This window comes from Epinephelus lanceolatus, chromosome 4, assembly GCF_041903045.1.
Source record: "Epinephelus lanceolatus isolate andai-2023 chromosome 4, ASM4190304v1, whole genome shotgun sequence".
Taxonomy (NCBI): domain Eukaryota; kingdom Metazoa; phylum Chordata; class Actinopteri; order Perciformes; family Serranidae; genus Epinephelus; species Epinephelus lanceolatus.
Genome location: NC_135737.1, coordinates 16,437,504 through 16,455,536, shown reverse-complemented (window position 1 = coordinate 16,455,536; position 18,033 = coordinate 16,437,504). Strand labels below are relative to the sequence as shown.

Genomic DNA, 18,033 nt, shown 5'->3' with positions numbered 1-18,033 from the left:
ACAGTATGTAACAACCAGTTATTTCTCTGGTGTGAAGCTGTGTAGTTTACAGTTTGTGTGAGAGCTGAGCGTAATCATGACAAGTGACATGTGAGCTGCTGGTTACCATAACTTTTCAGTGAGGTCCCTTTAATCAACTGTCACATGATACTTGGTCACATGATGGCCAGCTCACTACAGTACATGAGCTATGTACTGTGAGCACATGTCAATCCAAATGCTGTTAACACACCAAGCTCACTTTGAGTTAAAGATGCTGTGATCATTTTGTTAGTTTAAATATTTTTTGAAGGCAATTTTTACTGTGACAAACTCAATTACAGCAACACAATGGTGCAGTGGTTCCTTGTTTGAACCCAGGATAGGGGGAGCCCCTCTGTGTAGAGTGTGCACGTCCTCCCCATGTCAGTGTGGGTTTTATCTGGATGCTCCGGCTTCCTCCCACAGTCCAAAGACATGCACACTGGGTTAATTGGTGACTCTAAATCGCCCGTAGGTGTGAATGTGAGCATGAATGGTTGTCTGTCTCTTTGTGTCAGCCCTGTGATAGTCTGGCAACCTCTCCAGGGTGTACCTTGCCGCTCACCCAATGTCAGCTGAGCTAGGCTCCAGCCTCCTGCAACCCTAACAGGATAAACAGAAAATGACCACAGACCACACAAACTTTTAACTACATCTTTTCTAACACAATTTATAAACAACAACGTTTTTCTTTTCCACTGCCAGAGGACATGGTAGTTAAGTGTGGTAAGGCAGGCAGCTCAGATTTTGCTTCAGCTGACAGAAAGGGGGGGGAAAAAACAGAAAGAAAATGCTTCAGAGGTTCATCTTAAACATAACCATTTTTAATCTTTACTTTTTAAAGCTTTGCTCTGTTTTCTCTAATTTTCAACTGTTTTTTTTATATTGAATTCATAGTTTCTCCATCTTAACCTCAGCTGGAAAATGCTGAGCGTTCAGTCGGGTTAGCAGAATTGTTCTCATATGCCGCTGTGTTGGTTTACATAAACAAAAAGAGCTGAGCTGCTTAAACTACCAAGAGAACAGGTTAAGCCAGTTGTTCATATTGATTGCACTGGCAAAAACATTTGTGAGTGATAACTGAAAAATGTGTGGTGAGGTAAAACCCAGGCATCAGTGAACATGATAAAATCGTTTCTAGAGACATTGCACTCAGACTTCTGGATGTTAACATGAAAGGTTTATTTTAAATGAATTAAACTGCTTTGAAAAAATCCCAAGAAATTCAAATACAGCCATACCAACAGCACCAATACTCATATATTATCGGTCACATCTAATGATACACTGAGACACAATCTCATTAAAAAAAATTTAAGACAAGGACAAGAACAAGGAAGTGTTTTAGCACAATACTTTCTTCAGGTGTAGTGAGCCTTCATGTCAGTAACCAGCTGTCTCCATCATAAACTTGCGACTGAGTTCGTAAGCCAGGAACAGGGCTCCATTGGCAGGGAAGGTGCGTATCATGGTAGGAGTCAGGCCCGAGTACAGAGCAGTGAATCCTGTGGGGCAAGAGAGAGTCAAGCAGCCACACAGGTCATTCCCCATAGATGAGTCAGGTCCCCTGCATGGACCAATTAGTGGAAAGATGCATCCACACTGTGTCACAGCAGAGGTGCATTTATAGCTTTTCAAAATCTAAAACTTTTCAAAGTCTAAGGCTCCCCTATTAACCCACCCAGGGCCAATTTTGTGGTTGTTTCTCAGGTTTTATGTCAATTAGAGGCATAAACGCTCACATTAAAATCCATTTCATTATACGTGTGCCCTCCAAAGACCAATCAGTGTGATTTGTAAGGCAAACATTGACAGTGTCAAACCTTGGCTTAGCAAAGCCATAAAAACCATCCTTTAATCCATTACCTAAACCAGTAGCATTACCAAGTTATTCTGTATCTTTCCCCATCATGCCAACAGATGGTGCAGATGGTGGGGCATGTGGCTGTGACTCAGTACATTAAGTATGCAGGCAGAGATGAGATGTACACTTATGTTCAACTAAATGTGCAGAACAGGTCAGACTGTACCTTTTCACACACTACTGTCTTGTTCTACTGTCAGTACAGTAGAACAAAAATATCCCTTTAGAGGCTGCTCTATTGTTTGTTGGCACCGTACGCCCATTAGCCCCATCACCATGATCTGAGCTCTACAGCATACATGGACAATATATTACTGACCAACTGCAAAGAAACACACACACATTTATCAGATAGATACTTCCATTTTGCATTTAATTGAGGGTTCATAGGTGACATGACTGTGGAAGTACCCAATAAAGTATCTAACATGTAAAAAATCATAATGAATGTATGAATTGAAGACCAGATTTACCTTTTTAAATTTTTATAATTACTTGCAGTTTTGCTAATACTCATTTTAATTTCAAGTGCTTTAATCTCTTACTCTTGAAATGACATTTCAACTACTTTCACCTGCTATTGTTTATTTAACTGAGAGTCCATTTGCTTTCATTTATCAAATATCAGCTGACACTTATATATTATTACTAATATCAGTTCCTGAACTACAACTGATACTTCAGCTTCCCTGAATGCTTACACTTAAATATAACTTCAGCTTCATTCTGTGCTTACACATAAACTGAATCTTCAACTTCTTTCTGGACTTTCATTTTAACTACTGTTTCCATTTCTGTCACTTGTTTAATTCTGTCTGCCACTTCAACTTCTTTCAGTATAGAGTGCCAAAGCCACGCCCCTTCCGGTAGAGCTCATGGGACCTTAGATTGGAAAAAATATGAATGGCAGTGAATGAGGAGAGAAATATTATCTTTTGTTCCCATTTGAGTTGTGACATGAAATCCAAATATGTCATTAATGAATTTAAAACATAAATTTTAAGGTCAAGAAAGTCATACTTTGTGGTAAAACTGTTGAGATATAAGCTTTTGAAAAAAATGTAATTAGAAAAACTACACAGGAGGCGGTCGCATAGCTTTCGCTCGCTTCCTGCAGCTTGGAGTGACTGCAACCTGGCACAAAACACACAGACATCTTCAATCATAAATCGATTAATCATAAAACAGTGGAATTTCAGCGGGGAGACCAAGCTGCAGGAAGCGAGCGAAAGCTATGACGTCACATACGCGACCTCCTCCTGTGTACTCGAGTCTTTCTAATTAAAAAGCTTATATCTCAACAATTTTACCACAAAGTATGACTTTCTTGACCTTAAAATTTATGTTTTAAATTCATTAACAACATATTTAGATTTCATGTCGCAACTCAAACGGGAACAAAAGATAATATTGCTCTCCCCATTCACTGCCATTCATATTTTTTCCGATCTAAGGTCCCATGAGCTCTACCGGAAGGGCCGTGACTTCGGCACTCCATTTCAGCTATTTCAAATCAGGGCTGTAACCTCATATTTTACGGTGGAAGGGGGGTTGGGGTGGAGGTATTGTTCCCAGGAGAAACTTTCAGAAACTGAACAGGTACCCTGACCATTTTGGAGCATTTGGACACAAAAATCATAAATCAGGGGTCCTCAAGGTTTGATTACTGAAAGTCATTTAAGGCAAAAGTGCAGACACTAAAACATTTTTATTACTTTTTATGATATACTACAACACTTTTTCCATGACTTACTATACTATGACTTTTTTAGGACAGTTTTATGACTTACTAACACTTTACATAAACTGTAATAATCCACAGTGATATGGAGACATACGAAACACTGATATTACATTTTAGTTTTTGATACATTTGAAACTGATAAAATAGAGAGATAGTGAAGTATTTGAAATTGTACCCACAGCAGTCAACTACTAGAACTACTAGAACCAGTAGTTAAGGACAATTTAATAAGTTTATTCATGATTTTAATTACACTTAGTGTGTGTGTGTATATATATATATATATATATATACTGCCAAGTTTCAGATATTTCATTCATATTTACAGTCAATTTTAGCTGTGAGCACACTTGAATTTCCCACAGAAATGCCTTTCTTGTGTTCTTTCTTGTATTTTTTCCATGTTACACATTGTTATGTATGCAGCACATTCAAATCTCTATCCCAGCATGCCATAGTTTGCTCCTGTTGGACCCCGCACTGCACATACTAATATTCATATATTACTACTTGATATTCACTGATGTCTTTCATTGTTTTCAAGCATGATAAGTCTGATTTCTGTCAATCCTAGTATTTGCCAGTAAAATAACCCCATCTGCTTCTGGGCTTATTTTGGTCATTTGAATAATTTTGTCTCATTATTCACATTGACTGGCACCAACAGACAGTATAATCACAAACAAATACAGTCTATGTAAATCACCTGTACTACTTCTAGATTCCAGTTTCTGCCATCCTCTCTGTGTCAAAAATGATACACACGAGATGTATAAGAAAAGGGATAGAAAACATTGACTAATCAAATAGTTCTAATTCTCTGCAGAGGAAATGTCTGATTTGAATGTCTAAACTGGTTATGAACAGAATGAGAGAGTTGAGTCTAGACATTAAGTGTGTGTTTGAGTCAGCGCTGTTCTCTACTGAACCATGATTGATCACAAAAAGCCAAATTATACAGCCGTAGTCCTTAAACCTATGATTATATGGTTGTGTGATGTGAACCAGTCAGCTGTCCTCCCCTGTTGTCACAAATACGGTCTGGATGTAAAACCTTTAGTGACATTTGACAAGACAGCAAGGGGCAAAAATAATCCTTTTTATCTGCTAAAATGTGAGAACTATGCTGTTGAGAACCGTACACAAATCATCTGGGTTCATTTAAATTTAAAAATGTACTTTCAAGTCTTACCTTCAGTGCGTATGACACCCCTGAAAGTCTTCATGAAGCCCTCTTGCCTCCCAGCTAAAGAGTACACCTGGATCCTGGACTTCACACAGTCTATGGGATAGACCACCAACCACAGACAAGCTCCTCCAAATCCACCGCTGAACATGAGTGGAAGAATACCTGCAAAGACAAAAATTATTTTGCAGGAGCAGATCACAGAACCAAGTTCAAATCATAAACTGAAAATAATATAAACATACCTATACCGTCCTTGTCAGTTCCTTTGTACTGCGCAAATTTAGACCGACACAGTTCATATGCCCCAAAAAAGCAGAAGTAACCCGGTATCTCCCTCACTATGGTGGATGATAGTCCTTGGTAGAAACCCAGGGGACCGTTTGTCTTCAACACTGTCTTTACTACTGTCCACGCTGTGCTAAAATCCCAGCACAAAACACAGTCAAAGGAGTATCAAATGAAATTAAACACATTGTGCTACTTCCAGTGTCTCTCTTTGGTCACACTGACCTTCTCTGTCCTCTTGCAATCTTGCCAGACGCTTCCATTTCGTGCATGGCCTGCAGGCGACATTTCACCAGCTCGGTGGGACATAGCACCATGGAGGAGAAGATGGAGGCTAAAGACCCTGCAGATGCCTTCTGAATATCACTGATGAGCAAGGACAAGGAGTACAGTTTAACTAAAAGACAATAATGGGTTTTTAGAGTGCATACAGGACGACTACCTACGTTAGTCTTCAGGATTACTCAGGACATTTCTATTTTTAGATGAAAAGCATACATTCCTTCCTATCATAACTCAGAATAAGAGGAGATTTGCTCTGTTGTATTCTGCTGGAACCCAAATGCCACACATATTTATAAAAATGAAGTGCACTAAATGGAAAAGCATCCTATGAATGTAGGTAGTATGATTACATTTCCTGGTCCAGATCTGACAGAACTGTTTCTATTTGAAAGAGCACAGACAAAAAGCATTCAGTCCACAAAGTCACCTTCTCATTAAATGTCAAGGGACTGGCTCCCGGCTACAAACCTGAAATGTCTCTGAATAAAGTGTTTCTGAGATTGAGAGTCCATTCCATCTAATAATTTTCCAACCAATTACAAGAAGCATGTCATTCCTTCTAGTCTAATGCCTAATTTATTATTTGCTCTCTTGCTGCTCACTGGAAGTTTGACATGGTAATGTTGAGTCACTGTGATGTAAAACATTTAACTGGTTATGGTGGTTTACAGTATGGATTAGGGGTGTAACGGTACACAAAAATCACGGTTCGGTACGTACCTCGGTACACAAGTCACGGTTCGTTTTTTTTTCGGTGCAGTAATGAAAAAAATAGACAACTATTAAATATCTTTTACTTATTGGTAACCTTCTTAAAACATACCACCACAGCAGTTAACTCTTTTTACCCAATTTTTGAATGAAACAAATATATATAAAATCCTGCTTTTTCACATTGTTTGAATGAAAATAGAAATATAAAAGTGAAAAATAAAATCCTGCTGTTTTTTTTAACACATTTTTTGAATGAAAAATATAAATAGAAATTTCTGCTTAAACAGTTTTACTCAGTTAAAATAAAAAAGTATAGTGCAGCTGGTCAGCTTTAAAGCCTGCTCAGATTCAGTTTTACTAGGAACTTACTTAGCTTTCCCACTTTGTTAAAGTGCAGTAAACAAAACATGCTTATATCTATTTTTTTTTTTTTTTTGTCTGCATTGGTCTTCATAGCTTAGCGCCACAAAAGGGTGTAAGCTTCTTGTGAAGACTGATGCACTGTTAATCTTGCAGTCAAGTATTTTATACCCATAATGCGTGGTTGTGACCGTCACCCACCCTCCCTGGAGACTAGCCTAACAGCCTTTATTGGAAAAAACTTCCTAATATGAGCCAGAGAGGGCCGTGATACACCAAAGTGTGTCAAGGGGAAAGTAAGGAAACAAGCAAGGGGGAGGGGCAGGTGCTTAAGTCCTGAGATATATAGCGACAGTGCATGCGGAGAAGAAGGAGGAAAAACAAACAAACAAATAAACAAACAAACAAAAAAAACAGGGGAGAAACAGGCAGTGTAGCTGATGTATTGTGGCCTTGAGGTGGTTGTGCTCCATGCAGTATATCAAAAATAAACATATACATGTCTACTATACTGTATTGAAAAACAAAAACAAAAGAGAAGTCTATACTGAACACCAAAAATGTGAGAGTCTTGGTGGAGGAAAGCCTGATTGTAGAGAAGAGTTGCCAGTGCGGTGTGGTAGGTTTGAGAAGCAAGTGGGCCCCTTGGGAGTGATCCCATCGGTTCTTTGCGATGCGTCACGGAGCTGAAGTATCGAACATGCATGCGTGTATTTGAACCCTCCCAATGTGTTTATGAAAATCATCACCAGGGTCCAGGGCCAGCCCTGCGGGGGAAGGGGGGCGGTATGGTACCCCAAGACCGCAGGAGCGCCCAGACCCCAAGACCAGGGAGCCGCAGAGGCTGCAGGACACCACGCAGGCCCAAGGACCCAGGGCGGCAATGGCCGGCACCCCCAGAGAGCCAGAGACACACCCCAGACAGGCGGGGCAGGAGGGCCCGCCCACCCACCGCCCGACGCGGACCGCCCCCACCCCCCCAACCACCACCCACCCCGGAACACCCGCCCGCCCCCACCCACGGACGCACCCAGGGACCACCCCCGACCCAAGGAGCCAGGCACGGGGACCCGGCACCGCCCCCGGGGAGAGAACCAGCACCGCACCGGACGGGCCCGCACCAGGCGTCGGCCACCAGCAGACGCTGGACCGGACGGTAGTGAGAGCCCACCCAGGCCCGGGCGGACGAGGGAGGCAAAGAGGCGGTGATGCTGCAAGGCATATGTCCCCGGCACATCAGGAACCAGGGGACCGCGAAGGGCCACCCGCCCAAACCCCCCAGGACGGGCCCCCACCAACACACAGGAGAGAGCGGCCCACCACGAGCAGTCAATGCCCCATCGGGACCCCCTAGCAGAGGGCCCAAAAACCACAGCCGGTCAGGAGGCAGAACCCCGGCAGGAACCCACAGAGCCCCCAGGGCGCCACCCGGCCCACCCACCACAGGGCCACGGGACCCCCCAGACACCGGGAACCCAGCAACACCACCATGATGTAAATGGGCTCCCTGGCTCCAACCCTCAACCCACGAGCCATGCCATGCGTATCTACAATGTGTGTAAACCCACCACCCCCCCTCTTACTATGATTCTCCGATCCCTGACGGAGAAACATTAACCCTACACCGTGAATGTGAATGTGAGTGCCCATAAGTGTGATGTGGTGCATTAAAATTGAGGGACATAGGAGACAGGTGGGGGCAAGGCTGATGGCTACAGCACACTGCTGTCCTGCAGCCCGTGCAGCCATAAGGCACCTGGAACCTGTTCCCATCTGTCCCACAAGATGTAGGTGTATGTGGTGCTTTAAAATTGGAGAACAGATAAGGATGGGCCGGGGGGCAGCATGGAGGGCTACCGGACACCACTGTCCCATAGCCTGCCCGATCATGAAGCCCCCCAGTCCATCAGTGGTCTGCACCTCGAAGAGTGAGTGTATGTGGTGCATTAAAACTGTGGAATGTGTGGTGAGTGAACTAAATGTGGTTTAGGAGGCCAGGCCAGTGTAGGCCTGGCCCGAAGCCGCCCACCCACCCCGCACCACCAGGGGCGGAAACAGCCCCCCAGGGGGGACCGGCCACGCCGCCCCAGGCCCAGGGAGCACGAGGAGTCCCTGCCCCCCCCCCCCAGGCACACAGGGCGAGCAGTTCAGACGCACCCGCCCCCAGGGGAAACCGCCCGGCCCCGCGATCCCCCACAGAGCCAGGGAGCAGGCCCGGATTCAAGGGGGAGAAGGTGCACCTAACACATGCTTAAGACCTTGAGTTCTGATGAACCACTGTGGTATATTGTGGTGAGAGAGATAGAGGGATTAGGGGTTACATCATTAACAGAAACACGTTACATATTACACAACAGTCTTTCTTGAGTTGTAATATTTATATGTACAGGTGGCATATGCTCACAGGCTGAGTGGCACTATACAGACACGTTTAGTGAGTGAATAAATGGTGACCATTTTTCTGTAAAGTATGTTAATTGGTTTCTGTGGCCAGCAGATATTTTCTCCAGCGAAATACAGTATGTTCTACAAGGAGATTCAGCCAATGGTTGATGTTGAGGGTCTGTTTATCTTTCCAATTGACTAGGATTGTTTTCTTGGCGATGGCGAGAGCTACAAGAAGAGAGTTGCAGTGGCTGTTTGGGAGGTCAATTGTCATCAGGTCACCAATTAAGCACAGGTTGGGAGATAATGGGATCCGGCAGTCCAAAATGGAGGAGAGTTTTTGAGTGACTGTTGACCAGAAGTGCTGGACAGGTGAACATAACCAGAGTGCATGAAAGTAGGTGTCTGCAGTGTTCTGAGTACACTGAGTGCATGTGTCAGATTGACTAAAGCCCATTCTATTCATCTTTTGTTGGGTGATGTGTGTTCTGTGGAGTACTTTAAATTGGATAAGTTGTATATTAGTGTGTCTTGTCATCTTAAATGTATTTTTGCATATCTGAGTCCAGAAGTCAGGGTCCGGTGATACACCCAGCTCTTTTTCCCATTTTAAAATTGGTAAATGTATAGAACTGGTCTTTGACAGTAATTTATAAATCTTAGAAAGGTTCTTCTTATTACTCGGAGAAAGCTTTGTAATATGTTTGGCAAATTCTGGTGGCTGCAAAGTGTCCTGAGGCGCTGGAATTCTCCTCTTGATTGTTTTTATCAATTGTAAATATTGTAGAAAATTTCCATTTCTTATTTCAAAAGTTTGAAATAAGTTTGTGTATGTCATAAATATATTGTCTTGGAAAAGGTGATGGAGATGAGTTACTCCCTTCATCTCCCATGTGCTAAAATGGAGAGGTCTTTTGTTAATTTCAAAATCCGGGTTGTGCCAAATTGGAGAGAGCAAGCAAGGTTCTATCGGAGAGTTTGTGATTTCTAGTGTTTTCCACCAGGCTGATAAGGTGGAAGCAATCATTGGGTTCTTAAAACAGTTATGACGTCTGAGTGTAGTGGTGATAAACGGGAGGTCAGAGAGTTTTATATTGTTGCAGTCCGCCTGTTCTAGTTCGAGCCAGGAGTTGTAGTCTTTGTTAGGATATAACCATTTCAATAGGTATTGTAGCTGGTTAGCTAAATAGTAATGTTTAAAGTTAGGAGCGTCCAATCCCCCTTCCAATTTGTTTTTCTGAAGGGTGCTTAGGCTAATTTTTGCTGTTTTGTTCTTTGAGTAGAATTTTATAATTGCAGAATCTAATGACAGGAACCATTTCGATGTGGGTGTGAATGGAATCATGGAAAAATTTGGGGTAGGATTTTCATTTTAACTGTGGCTATTCGTCCCAGGAGGGAGATGGGAAGATTATTCCAGCGCTTCAGGTCACCAAAGATCTTATCTAGCAGCGGGCTAAAGTTCAGGTGGACCACGTCTGATAGTTTGGATGAAATATTTATGCCAAGATATCTTATGTTGCCCACAGGGAGAGAAAGTTTTTGGTCTGCAGGATTCCAAGAGTTCTCCGTTATTGGCAGTATTGTCGATTTGGACCAGTTGATGGAGTAGTCCGAAAGTTTAGAAAAATTTGTTATGAGATTAAATACTTCATGTAAAGACGATTTCGGTTCTTGTAGATAAAGTAAAACGTCGTCGGCATATAGATTAATTTTATGCTCTGAATTGGCGGAATGGATACCTATGATCTTGCTGTTCTGACGGACTGCCATAGCCAATGGTTCGATGAATATTGCAAACAGTAGAGGTGAGAGTGGGCACCCTTGTCTGGTTCCTCTCTGCAAAGTGAAGCTTTTAGATGTGATCCCGTTGGTGGTGACTGTGGCCTTAGGGGAATTATATAAGGCTGATACCCACTGGATAAATGACTCTCCAAAGCCAAATCCACTCAGGGTGGCAAATAGGAAGGACCAGTTGACCTTGTCGAAGGCTTTTTCTGCATCAAGTGACAGAATAATTGCTTTTGTATTAGCGCGTTGTACTTTACTTATCAGATTAAGAACTCTTCTGACATTATTACTTGAGTGTCTGCCATTAATGAAGCCCGTCTGATCATTATGAATTATTGATGCGATTATTTTCTCCAGTCTAGAAGCAAGTGCCTTTGAGATAATTTTGATATCACTGTTGATTAGTGATAGAGGACAGTAGCTAGAAGGAAGTGTGGGGTCTTTGTCTGGCTTTAGTAATAATTTGATTGCTGCTGTGTTCATGTGAGGTCTTATACCTCCGTTCTTTTTGATCTCTGTCACTGTCCTGATGAAAAGTGGTGCTAATATTGTCCAGAAATGTTTTATAAATTCGGCAGGAAAGCCGTCTGGACCTGGAGCCTTACCTGTTGGCATTTTGTCTAATGCGCTCTGCAGGTCATTAATAGTCAGGGGGGCGTCTAAAATATTTCTGTGTTCCGTGGATAACTGAGGTAAATTTAGGTTATCGAGAAAAGCCTGAATATCTTCTGGGTTTGGATTGTTTACTGTTGAATATAAGTTATGGTAGAAAGAATAGAAAATCTGATTGATCTCCTGAGGAGATTGTGTGTAATTTCCGGACGGCCCCTGGATTGTTGGTATCAGAGATTTTTCTTTATTGCGTTGGAGCTGATTAGCCAAAAATTGTCCTGATTTGTTACTGTGTTCAAAATTATTATATCTTAGTTGCTGTATGATAAATTCAGTTTTCTTTGATAGAATATTGTCCAGTTGCGATTTTGTACACTGCAATTGGGTCCATACTTGATCACATTGTTTGCATATTCCTGTGTTAGTTGTTTAATTTTTTCCTCAATGTTTTTTTCTGCTTGCAATTCCTGTTTCTTCTTGTAGGAGGAGTATGATATAATTTTTCCTCTGATTACTGCCTTTCCAGCCTCCCATATTAAAGATGGAGATAAATTTGGAGAGTCATTATCTTCAAGAAAGTTTGCCCACTCCCGTCTCACCATTTTGTCAAAGTCTGGGTCTTTAAGTAAAGAGATATTAAAGTGCCATGTTGGGGGCCGTTTAGGGATGGTTTCTATTTGCAGATTGAGTGATATTGGTGCATGGTCGCTGATAATGATCGGGTGTATTTTTGTGGTAATTTTTTGTGAGATGGAGTTATTTAAGAGAAAAAAGTCAATTCTTGAAAATGAGCGATGCACAGGAGAGAAGAAAGTATATTCCCTCTTCGATGGGTATTTGAGCCTCCAGCCATTGCCAAGCCCAATATCATCCATATATTCCTGTATTACCTTAGCCGATTGTGATTGCTTTGTGTGTACTGAGTTACTAGTCTAATGAAGCATTTAGGACTGTGTTAAAGTCTCCTCCGATTATAGTTGTCGAGCTGTCTGATAGGTTAGATAGTAGAGAGAAGACTGTGTGAAAGAAGGCTGGATCATCATTATTAGGGGCATACAGATTAACGATTGTATATAATTTGTTAAAGATTGATGCCTGAATAATGATGTAGCGGCCTTCTGGGTCTGTTACCGTGCTGTTTAAAGTAAATGGTAGTCTCTTGTGGACCATGATAGAGACACCTCTTTGTCTGTTGTTATAGCAGTGATGAAAAAATTTGATTAAAATTTGGATCTTTAAGAGATTTTTCTTCTGACTTTAGCAAGTGGGTTTCTTGTAGGAGATGCTTACATGCTTATATCTAAAGTGCAGCTTAAACATTTTTACTCAACTCCAATGGCGTTGGTTATTTCTTTAGCGCAATGGTCAGGGAAACGCTCTTTCTTTTTAAACAACGACGATATCTTAGTTTGCACCAGATTGCTTTTTCTAGTCGTGCCGGTTAACGTTCAAACTCGGGTGGTGTCGCTTTAGATGCGTTAGCATGTTAGACGTGTTTCCAAGTACATACCCGACCGCTGTTCTGCAGTGTCGGCACACTGCTTTTGTCTTGTCCACTTGTTTATTTCCATCTACGTATTTTACCCTGAAACCAAAGTAGGGATGCACCGAAATGAAAATTTGTGGCCGAAGCCGAAGCCGAATATTATTAAATGCTTGGCCGAATACAGAGTCCCGAATACCGAATATCATTGTTTAGTTTTTCATTAGTTTTTGCAGATGAACCCCCTCCAGATTAGTGTTGTCACGTTACCAAAATTGGGACCCACTGTGCGATACCAATGAAAATATCATGGTTCTGAGTAGTATCACGATACCACAGCGAAAATGAGGCAGATGTGCCTTTTGTCATTTATGAAAAGATAAATCACTTTTCTATAATACATCAATGATATTTCAATGGAATAAATTACTTATTGACTTATTCATACTTCAAAAACAGCATCAATAAGTGATTAACATAGGGGGGATCAAAATAAAATAAATAAATAAAATAAAAATCAACCAGCCACCCTCCTCCCCTGACAGTCCCTTCATAAGTAAAGAACAGTCCCTTCATAAGTAATGAACAGTCCCTAAAGTGCGGTGAGGTTTGTGGGCCGTTACTGACACAAAGACAGAAATGTGAACGGCTCATTCTCATCTGACACATCACATACCTGTGTTAGGCTGGCTCGGCTGTTCAGGTACGTCTGGGCAGTCATGACGCCAAGAAGAGGATATTATTGGAACCGACTTCTCCGTCGCCGGGTAAGCCGATGGCCGCCGTATTTGACAGGAATAATATTAACGTTACTGTCTGTGTCTGTGACCCCCGTTCAACCCACAACCGATGGGATTCGCCTTTCGTTTTTGCTGCTGGTTGAAATCTGTAGGCTGCTCGCACAGAGTGCTGAATGATTTAAGCCTATTTTGGTCGCTCAAAACTATTTTTAGTCGCAAATGCGAGTGCTGTGACGGGCGGATCGCCACACTGCCGACATTTTATTCCGCCCGTCACGGCACGCCGTTTGATTGCGTTATCAAAATGCCGCTATTATTCAGCCTTGCTTTTAACTTAGTCCACCGAATACCAAATGTGTGTTTTTTTTTAAATATTCGGCCGAATATATTCGGTTACCGGTTAACTAGATATTTTAAATGGTTCGGCTCGCAAAAACGGAATTAAAATAAAACAAAATAAAATAAAATAATATCCTGCGCCCAATAATTCGGTACAGGGTCGTGCCGAACCGAAAGTCGCATACCGAACGGTTCGACACAAATACATGTAGGCCTACCATTACGGCCCTAGTATGGATCCATCTGGATTTAGATTAAACAAGTAATCATTTTTAAAACACTTTTTTTTTTTTTGAAAAATACAACATTAATTGAGTATAAGGATTATTTCGATGGCAATTTATCTCTCAGTGATTATTCAGCTAATACCTTAGTCCCCAAAAGACCCCAAAAGAATCAAAACAATGGAAGAAGGAAGTGCTGCTTGGCTCAGACAGGGTCTTTAGTGAGGCAGGTTAAAAAGTACAAAAAACAAGATTCAGGAAGTCTCAAATTATTGCAGATAACCATGGAAAAAAACAAAGGCACTCCATCTTTAGGTGAAATAATCTCATATATTTCTTTGAAGAATAAATAGCTATGTGAAATTATTTCACCTGAAGATGTAGTGCCTTAATTTTTTCCATGGATGGTTACGATAATATAAAATTGTGTGACCACGTCCAGATATGATGTAGCACTGCACAATAGTGCATGGTGAAATGCTGCTCAGGGTGTGGATAGAGGAAGCAGCAACTCATCAAGGACATGGAAGGAACTGGGTGGAGATGTGAACCTTTGAAAATGTCTATATTAGCAAGAGAAACGTATGACCAAGACAGTTCTAAGAAGTCACACTGATGCTCTGGAAACTGGGCTAAAGAACTACAGTCTTTGTTCATAGTGTTTTGTTAGGTCGTACAAAACTGACATGTCAAAATGTTGCTCTTCACCACAGTCAGTTATGGAGCTAATTATGAATACACAAATAGATACATGGAAATTCTCGTTTCAAACCTGAGATCAGCCCCTTTATCCATGCTGGACACAAAGCGGATAGCATCCTGGCAAAGACCATAACTCAAGAAGAGCACAGCGTTCTCACTGATGTTGGCAATGAGGGCCGGGGTCGTGCCTTTGTAGAGACCACGGAGTCCCACCTGCCTGAAGGTGGATATGAAGCAGTGGATGAAGCCGCGGTACATGGTGGGGAACGTCTGCATCTTCACCTTTGTGGTGTCAAATGGCTGGCCGCTCAGCACACAAGCTGTCCCACCTGAGGAAGGATTTCAAGATCTGTCTTACTGAGATTCAGTAGGAGAGATGAAACCAATGCAATGACTTGATGAAGGAGGAGAGTCCAAAGCTGGGGTCCAGGGAGCAGTTTGAACACTTTTAGTTTTTCACACTCGCTTTGGTGCATTTCTTGAATCATCCCCAACATTTGTAAAACCGTAACAGTGCAGTTTTTGAAACAATTTCTACAAACAGCACAACACAATGCATTACCTGTAACTTCCTAAAAATCCTTTGTTAATCTCTCAGAAGTAAATATATCATTGAACATGTCAGTGCCATCAGAATATGTCATTGTTTGCAAAGAAGAGTCAGAATGCTTAGCCATGTTGCCAATATAACAGTGCACATGGCCAAGGTTTTGATGACAAAGACTGAAAATACATAAGGCTGCAGTTTATCTATATGGCATATATAAAAAATATCAACAGTACAAAGTTGCACATTGCTGTACTTGGGAGATTGATAGCAAGAGATGGTCAGGATTCACAGGGACGTCTTTATTGTTTGTACTGTAATTTGTGGACAGACCATGTCATTGGGATGCAGAAAAGAAAGTGACAAGACTGCATAGTGTTTCAGTACAACTCTAATAATATTTATACATTTAAAAAAATCTGAGACAAAACACTAAAGCCATTTTTTTAATCAATAAAATGAACATTGTTTCTGCAGTAAATAGAGAGACAGCAGATGGAGTAACACAGAGGAAATCGAGGAAACAAAACTGTTATTTGCTCATGCATTGTCTCAACTTGGATAATTGTTCAATCATGATGAATAAGTTGATTTTTACAGGTAAAATGTCACTTTTTAAGTCATCGACAGCCAGTCAGACAGACTGACAGACAGACAGCAGGTCTGGCTGATTCACGCAGTAAACTAACCTGCTGCTCCAGCTGAGAAGTCGATGATTGCCTGGATTATGGGATGTGGAGCCATGATGATTTATAAGATGCTTTGAACCTGAAGATGTATGCCATTTATCAACATACAAATACAAACACAAAAGTGAAAGTAGGCTACTGTAAATTTAGCACCGATCTGCTCAGATATAAAGCTACAGTAAAGAACATAAAAGGCACATAGACTCTGTACTGAAGACTATAGACGAGGGAGAAAAAAATACATCTGTGAAGCATACTCACCTGTTGTCTTCTCGGTCGGCTGCTGATTGCGTGCTGATTGTTTCCCTCCACAAAATAACTCTCAAAGCATTTGTTGCACTACAAGCTGTCACCACCTTGCAAATTTGCACATGATGACCAAGACCTTGTCAAATAGGCAGAGTCGCCTACAACCTACCGTGTAATACATTCCTATATACGCATCTTAATTTACGGAAATTAAACTACGATTTTCAGGAACATAGTGTTCAAAAGTTCTTAAAATTCAACTATGTCCGAGGTTAGTCTTGGGGTTTTTTCTTACTGTACTACTTCCGCTTTCTGATTAACGTCTTGTGAAATCTATTGGCGGACTGCAACGTCCATTCCGTGCGTAAAAGTGTGCACTTCACGCACAGCAAGCGCACAAAGAGTTGCATCAGGCTCTCCAGGGGAAATCACAATAATACAGGAAATAATTTGAGACCCAGATTTAAAGCATGATGATTAGTAGTGTAATCAAAATGTATCTGTATTTTTCCAGCTTTTGATATACCTCTTCACATCTGGTGACTGTTGGCACTGCAGGGGTTTACATTTTATTGTCGTTCATTTATCTTTTCTTTGAATCATTATTCAGTTAAAACGCTTTTGGCAATTTATTGCATTATGAAACTTATAAGTATGTTCTATTTTTTTCTCAGAATGGCGTGACACAGTTGTCTGGTAGAAGTTACCGCACAGGGTAGCCGATAAGTAAATGGAACAAAAAGTACAATGTCACAAATGTCTTTTGCTGTGTTTTTTTTTTTTTGTCACGCTGATTTAGTGGAGAGATAAATGCGGAAGAGATGCAATAATAGCTGTATCTGATTGCAATGCCTGGCAATGGCCACAAGATGTCAATAAAGTCCATAGTTGACTGAGGACACCCAAACAGCTTCAGGTCCAACCAACAGTCCACCTTCAGCTGAAGGCAGACAGTGTTTTGCTGCATTCATTTAAGACTGATGAGCCACTCTTTCCTCTTGTCTGTCAGTCAAAATATTCTTAAATCTTTTCTGAGGAAAAAAAAAGGTTTTTGTGTTTTTATTTGCATACTTATACACACAGTTGGTATTATGAGTATTTTTTTTTTAATTTTGCCCTATTTATCTGTGTAGTATCCCTAGTTTTGAGAAATCTTATTTAATTTTGTACTTTTTTTTAGGATTTATAAACCCTCTGTAAACTTGACTTTAAATGACTACACTATGATTATTGGCTGTAGCAGCAGTAGTAATTATTTATGTGGATAATTAATTAAGAACATGTTACAGCCTACTCACAAGGAGTGGTTTGAGGTTGCTGACTTAATTTCAGATGTAAGTTGTACATGAAAAAATATAACTTGTTATCTGCTCCCATAAATATCAGATGAAAGATGAATTATCCAAAGAACTGTATATATTAAAACCTACATAACTAAGTAATGGTTAAGACTGTGAAATTAGGAAATATTGTCACACAGATTAAATTATATCAACAAGATGACCAAAAAAATAAAATAAATAAATAAAATAATATAATTTAATTTAATTTAAGTTGTAGGGAAGTATCACTCCTCGCTGGACGGAAAGTGTAAAGTTACATATAATTTTGATGCATAATTTACAAAGAGATACAGACAGAGAAAAGTTCTTCTTCTTTTAGGGGCTTCGCATCAGATGTTTACTAGACGCATAAATGAAAACAAGGACCATTTTTTTTTCATCCAACTCTTTCGATGCCATTCATTGGCGCTCCTCTGGTGTCAATCAAATGTGGGCGGTGTCAGCTGACAAACGATACTTCCAGTAAG

At 41.0% G+C, this 18,033-nt stretch overlaps 1 protein-coding gene across 2 annotated transcripts; it reads right to left on the bottom strand.

Moving 5' to 3' along the window:
* Window positions 1–1,186: 1,186 nt before the first annotated feature.
* On the bottom strand, window positions 1,187–16,555 carry slc25a15a (solute carrier family 25 member 15a). Of its 2 annotated transcripts, XM_033630848.2 has the most exons (7): window positions 16,236–16,555; window positions 15,975–16,053; window positions 14,809–15,067; window positions 5,329–5,469; window positions 5,061–5,236; window positions 4,822–4,980; window positions 1,187–1,526 (listed from the first exon to the last, which is right to left on the bottom strand). In XM_033630848.2, exons 2-7 carry the CDS (start codon window positions 16,027–16,029, stop codon window positions 1,405–1,407), a joined length of 912 nt encoding a protein of 303 aa, XP_033486739.1. In that variant the 5' UTR covers window positions 16,030–16,053; window positions 16,236–16,555; the 3' UTR covers window positions 1,187–1,404. The 2 variants fall into 2 exon arrangements, with proteins under 2 accessions (XP_033486739.1, XP_033486740.1); XM_033630849.2 differs by lacking the exon at window positions 15,975–16,053.
* Window positions 16,556–18,033: the final 1,478 nt, after the last annotated feature.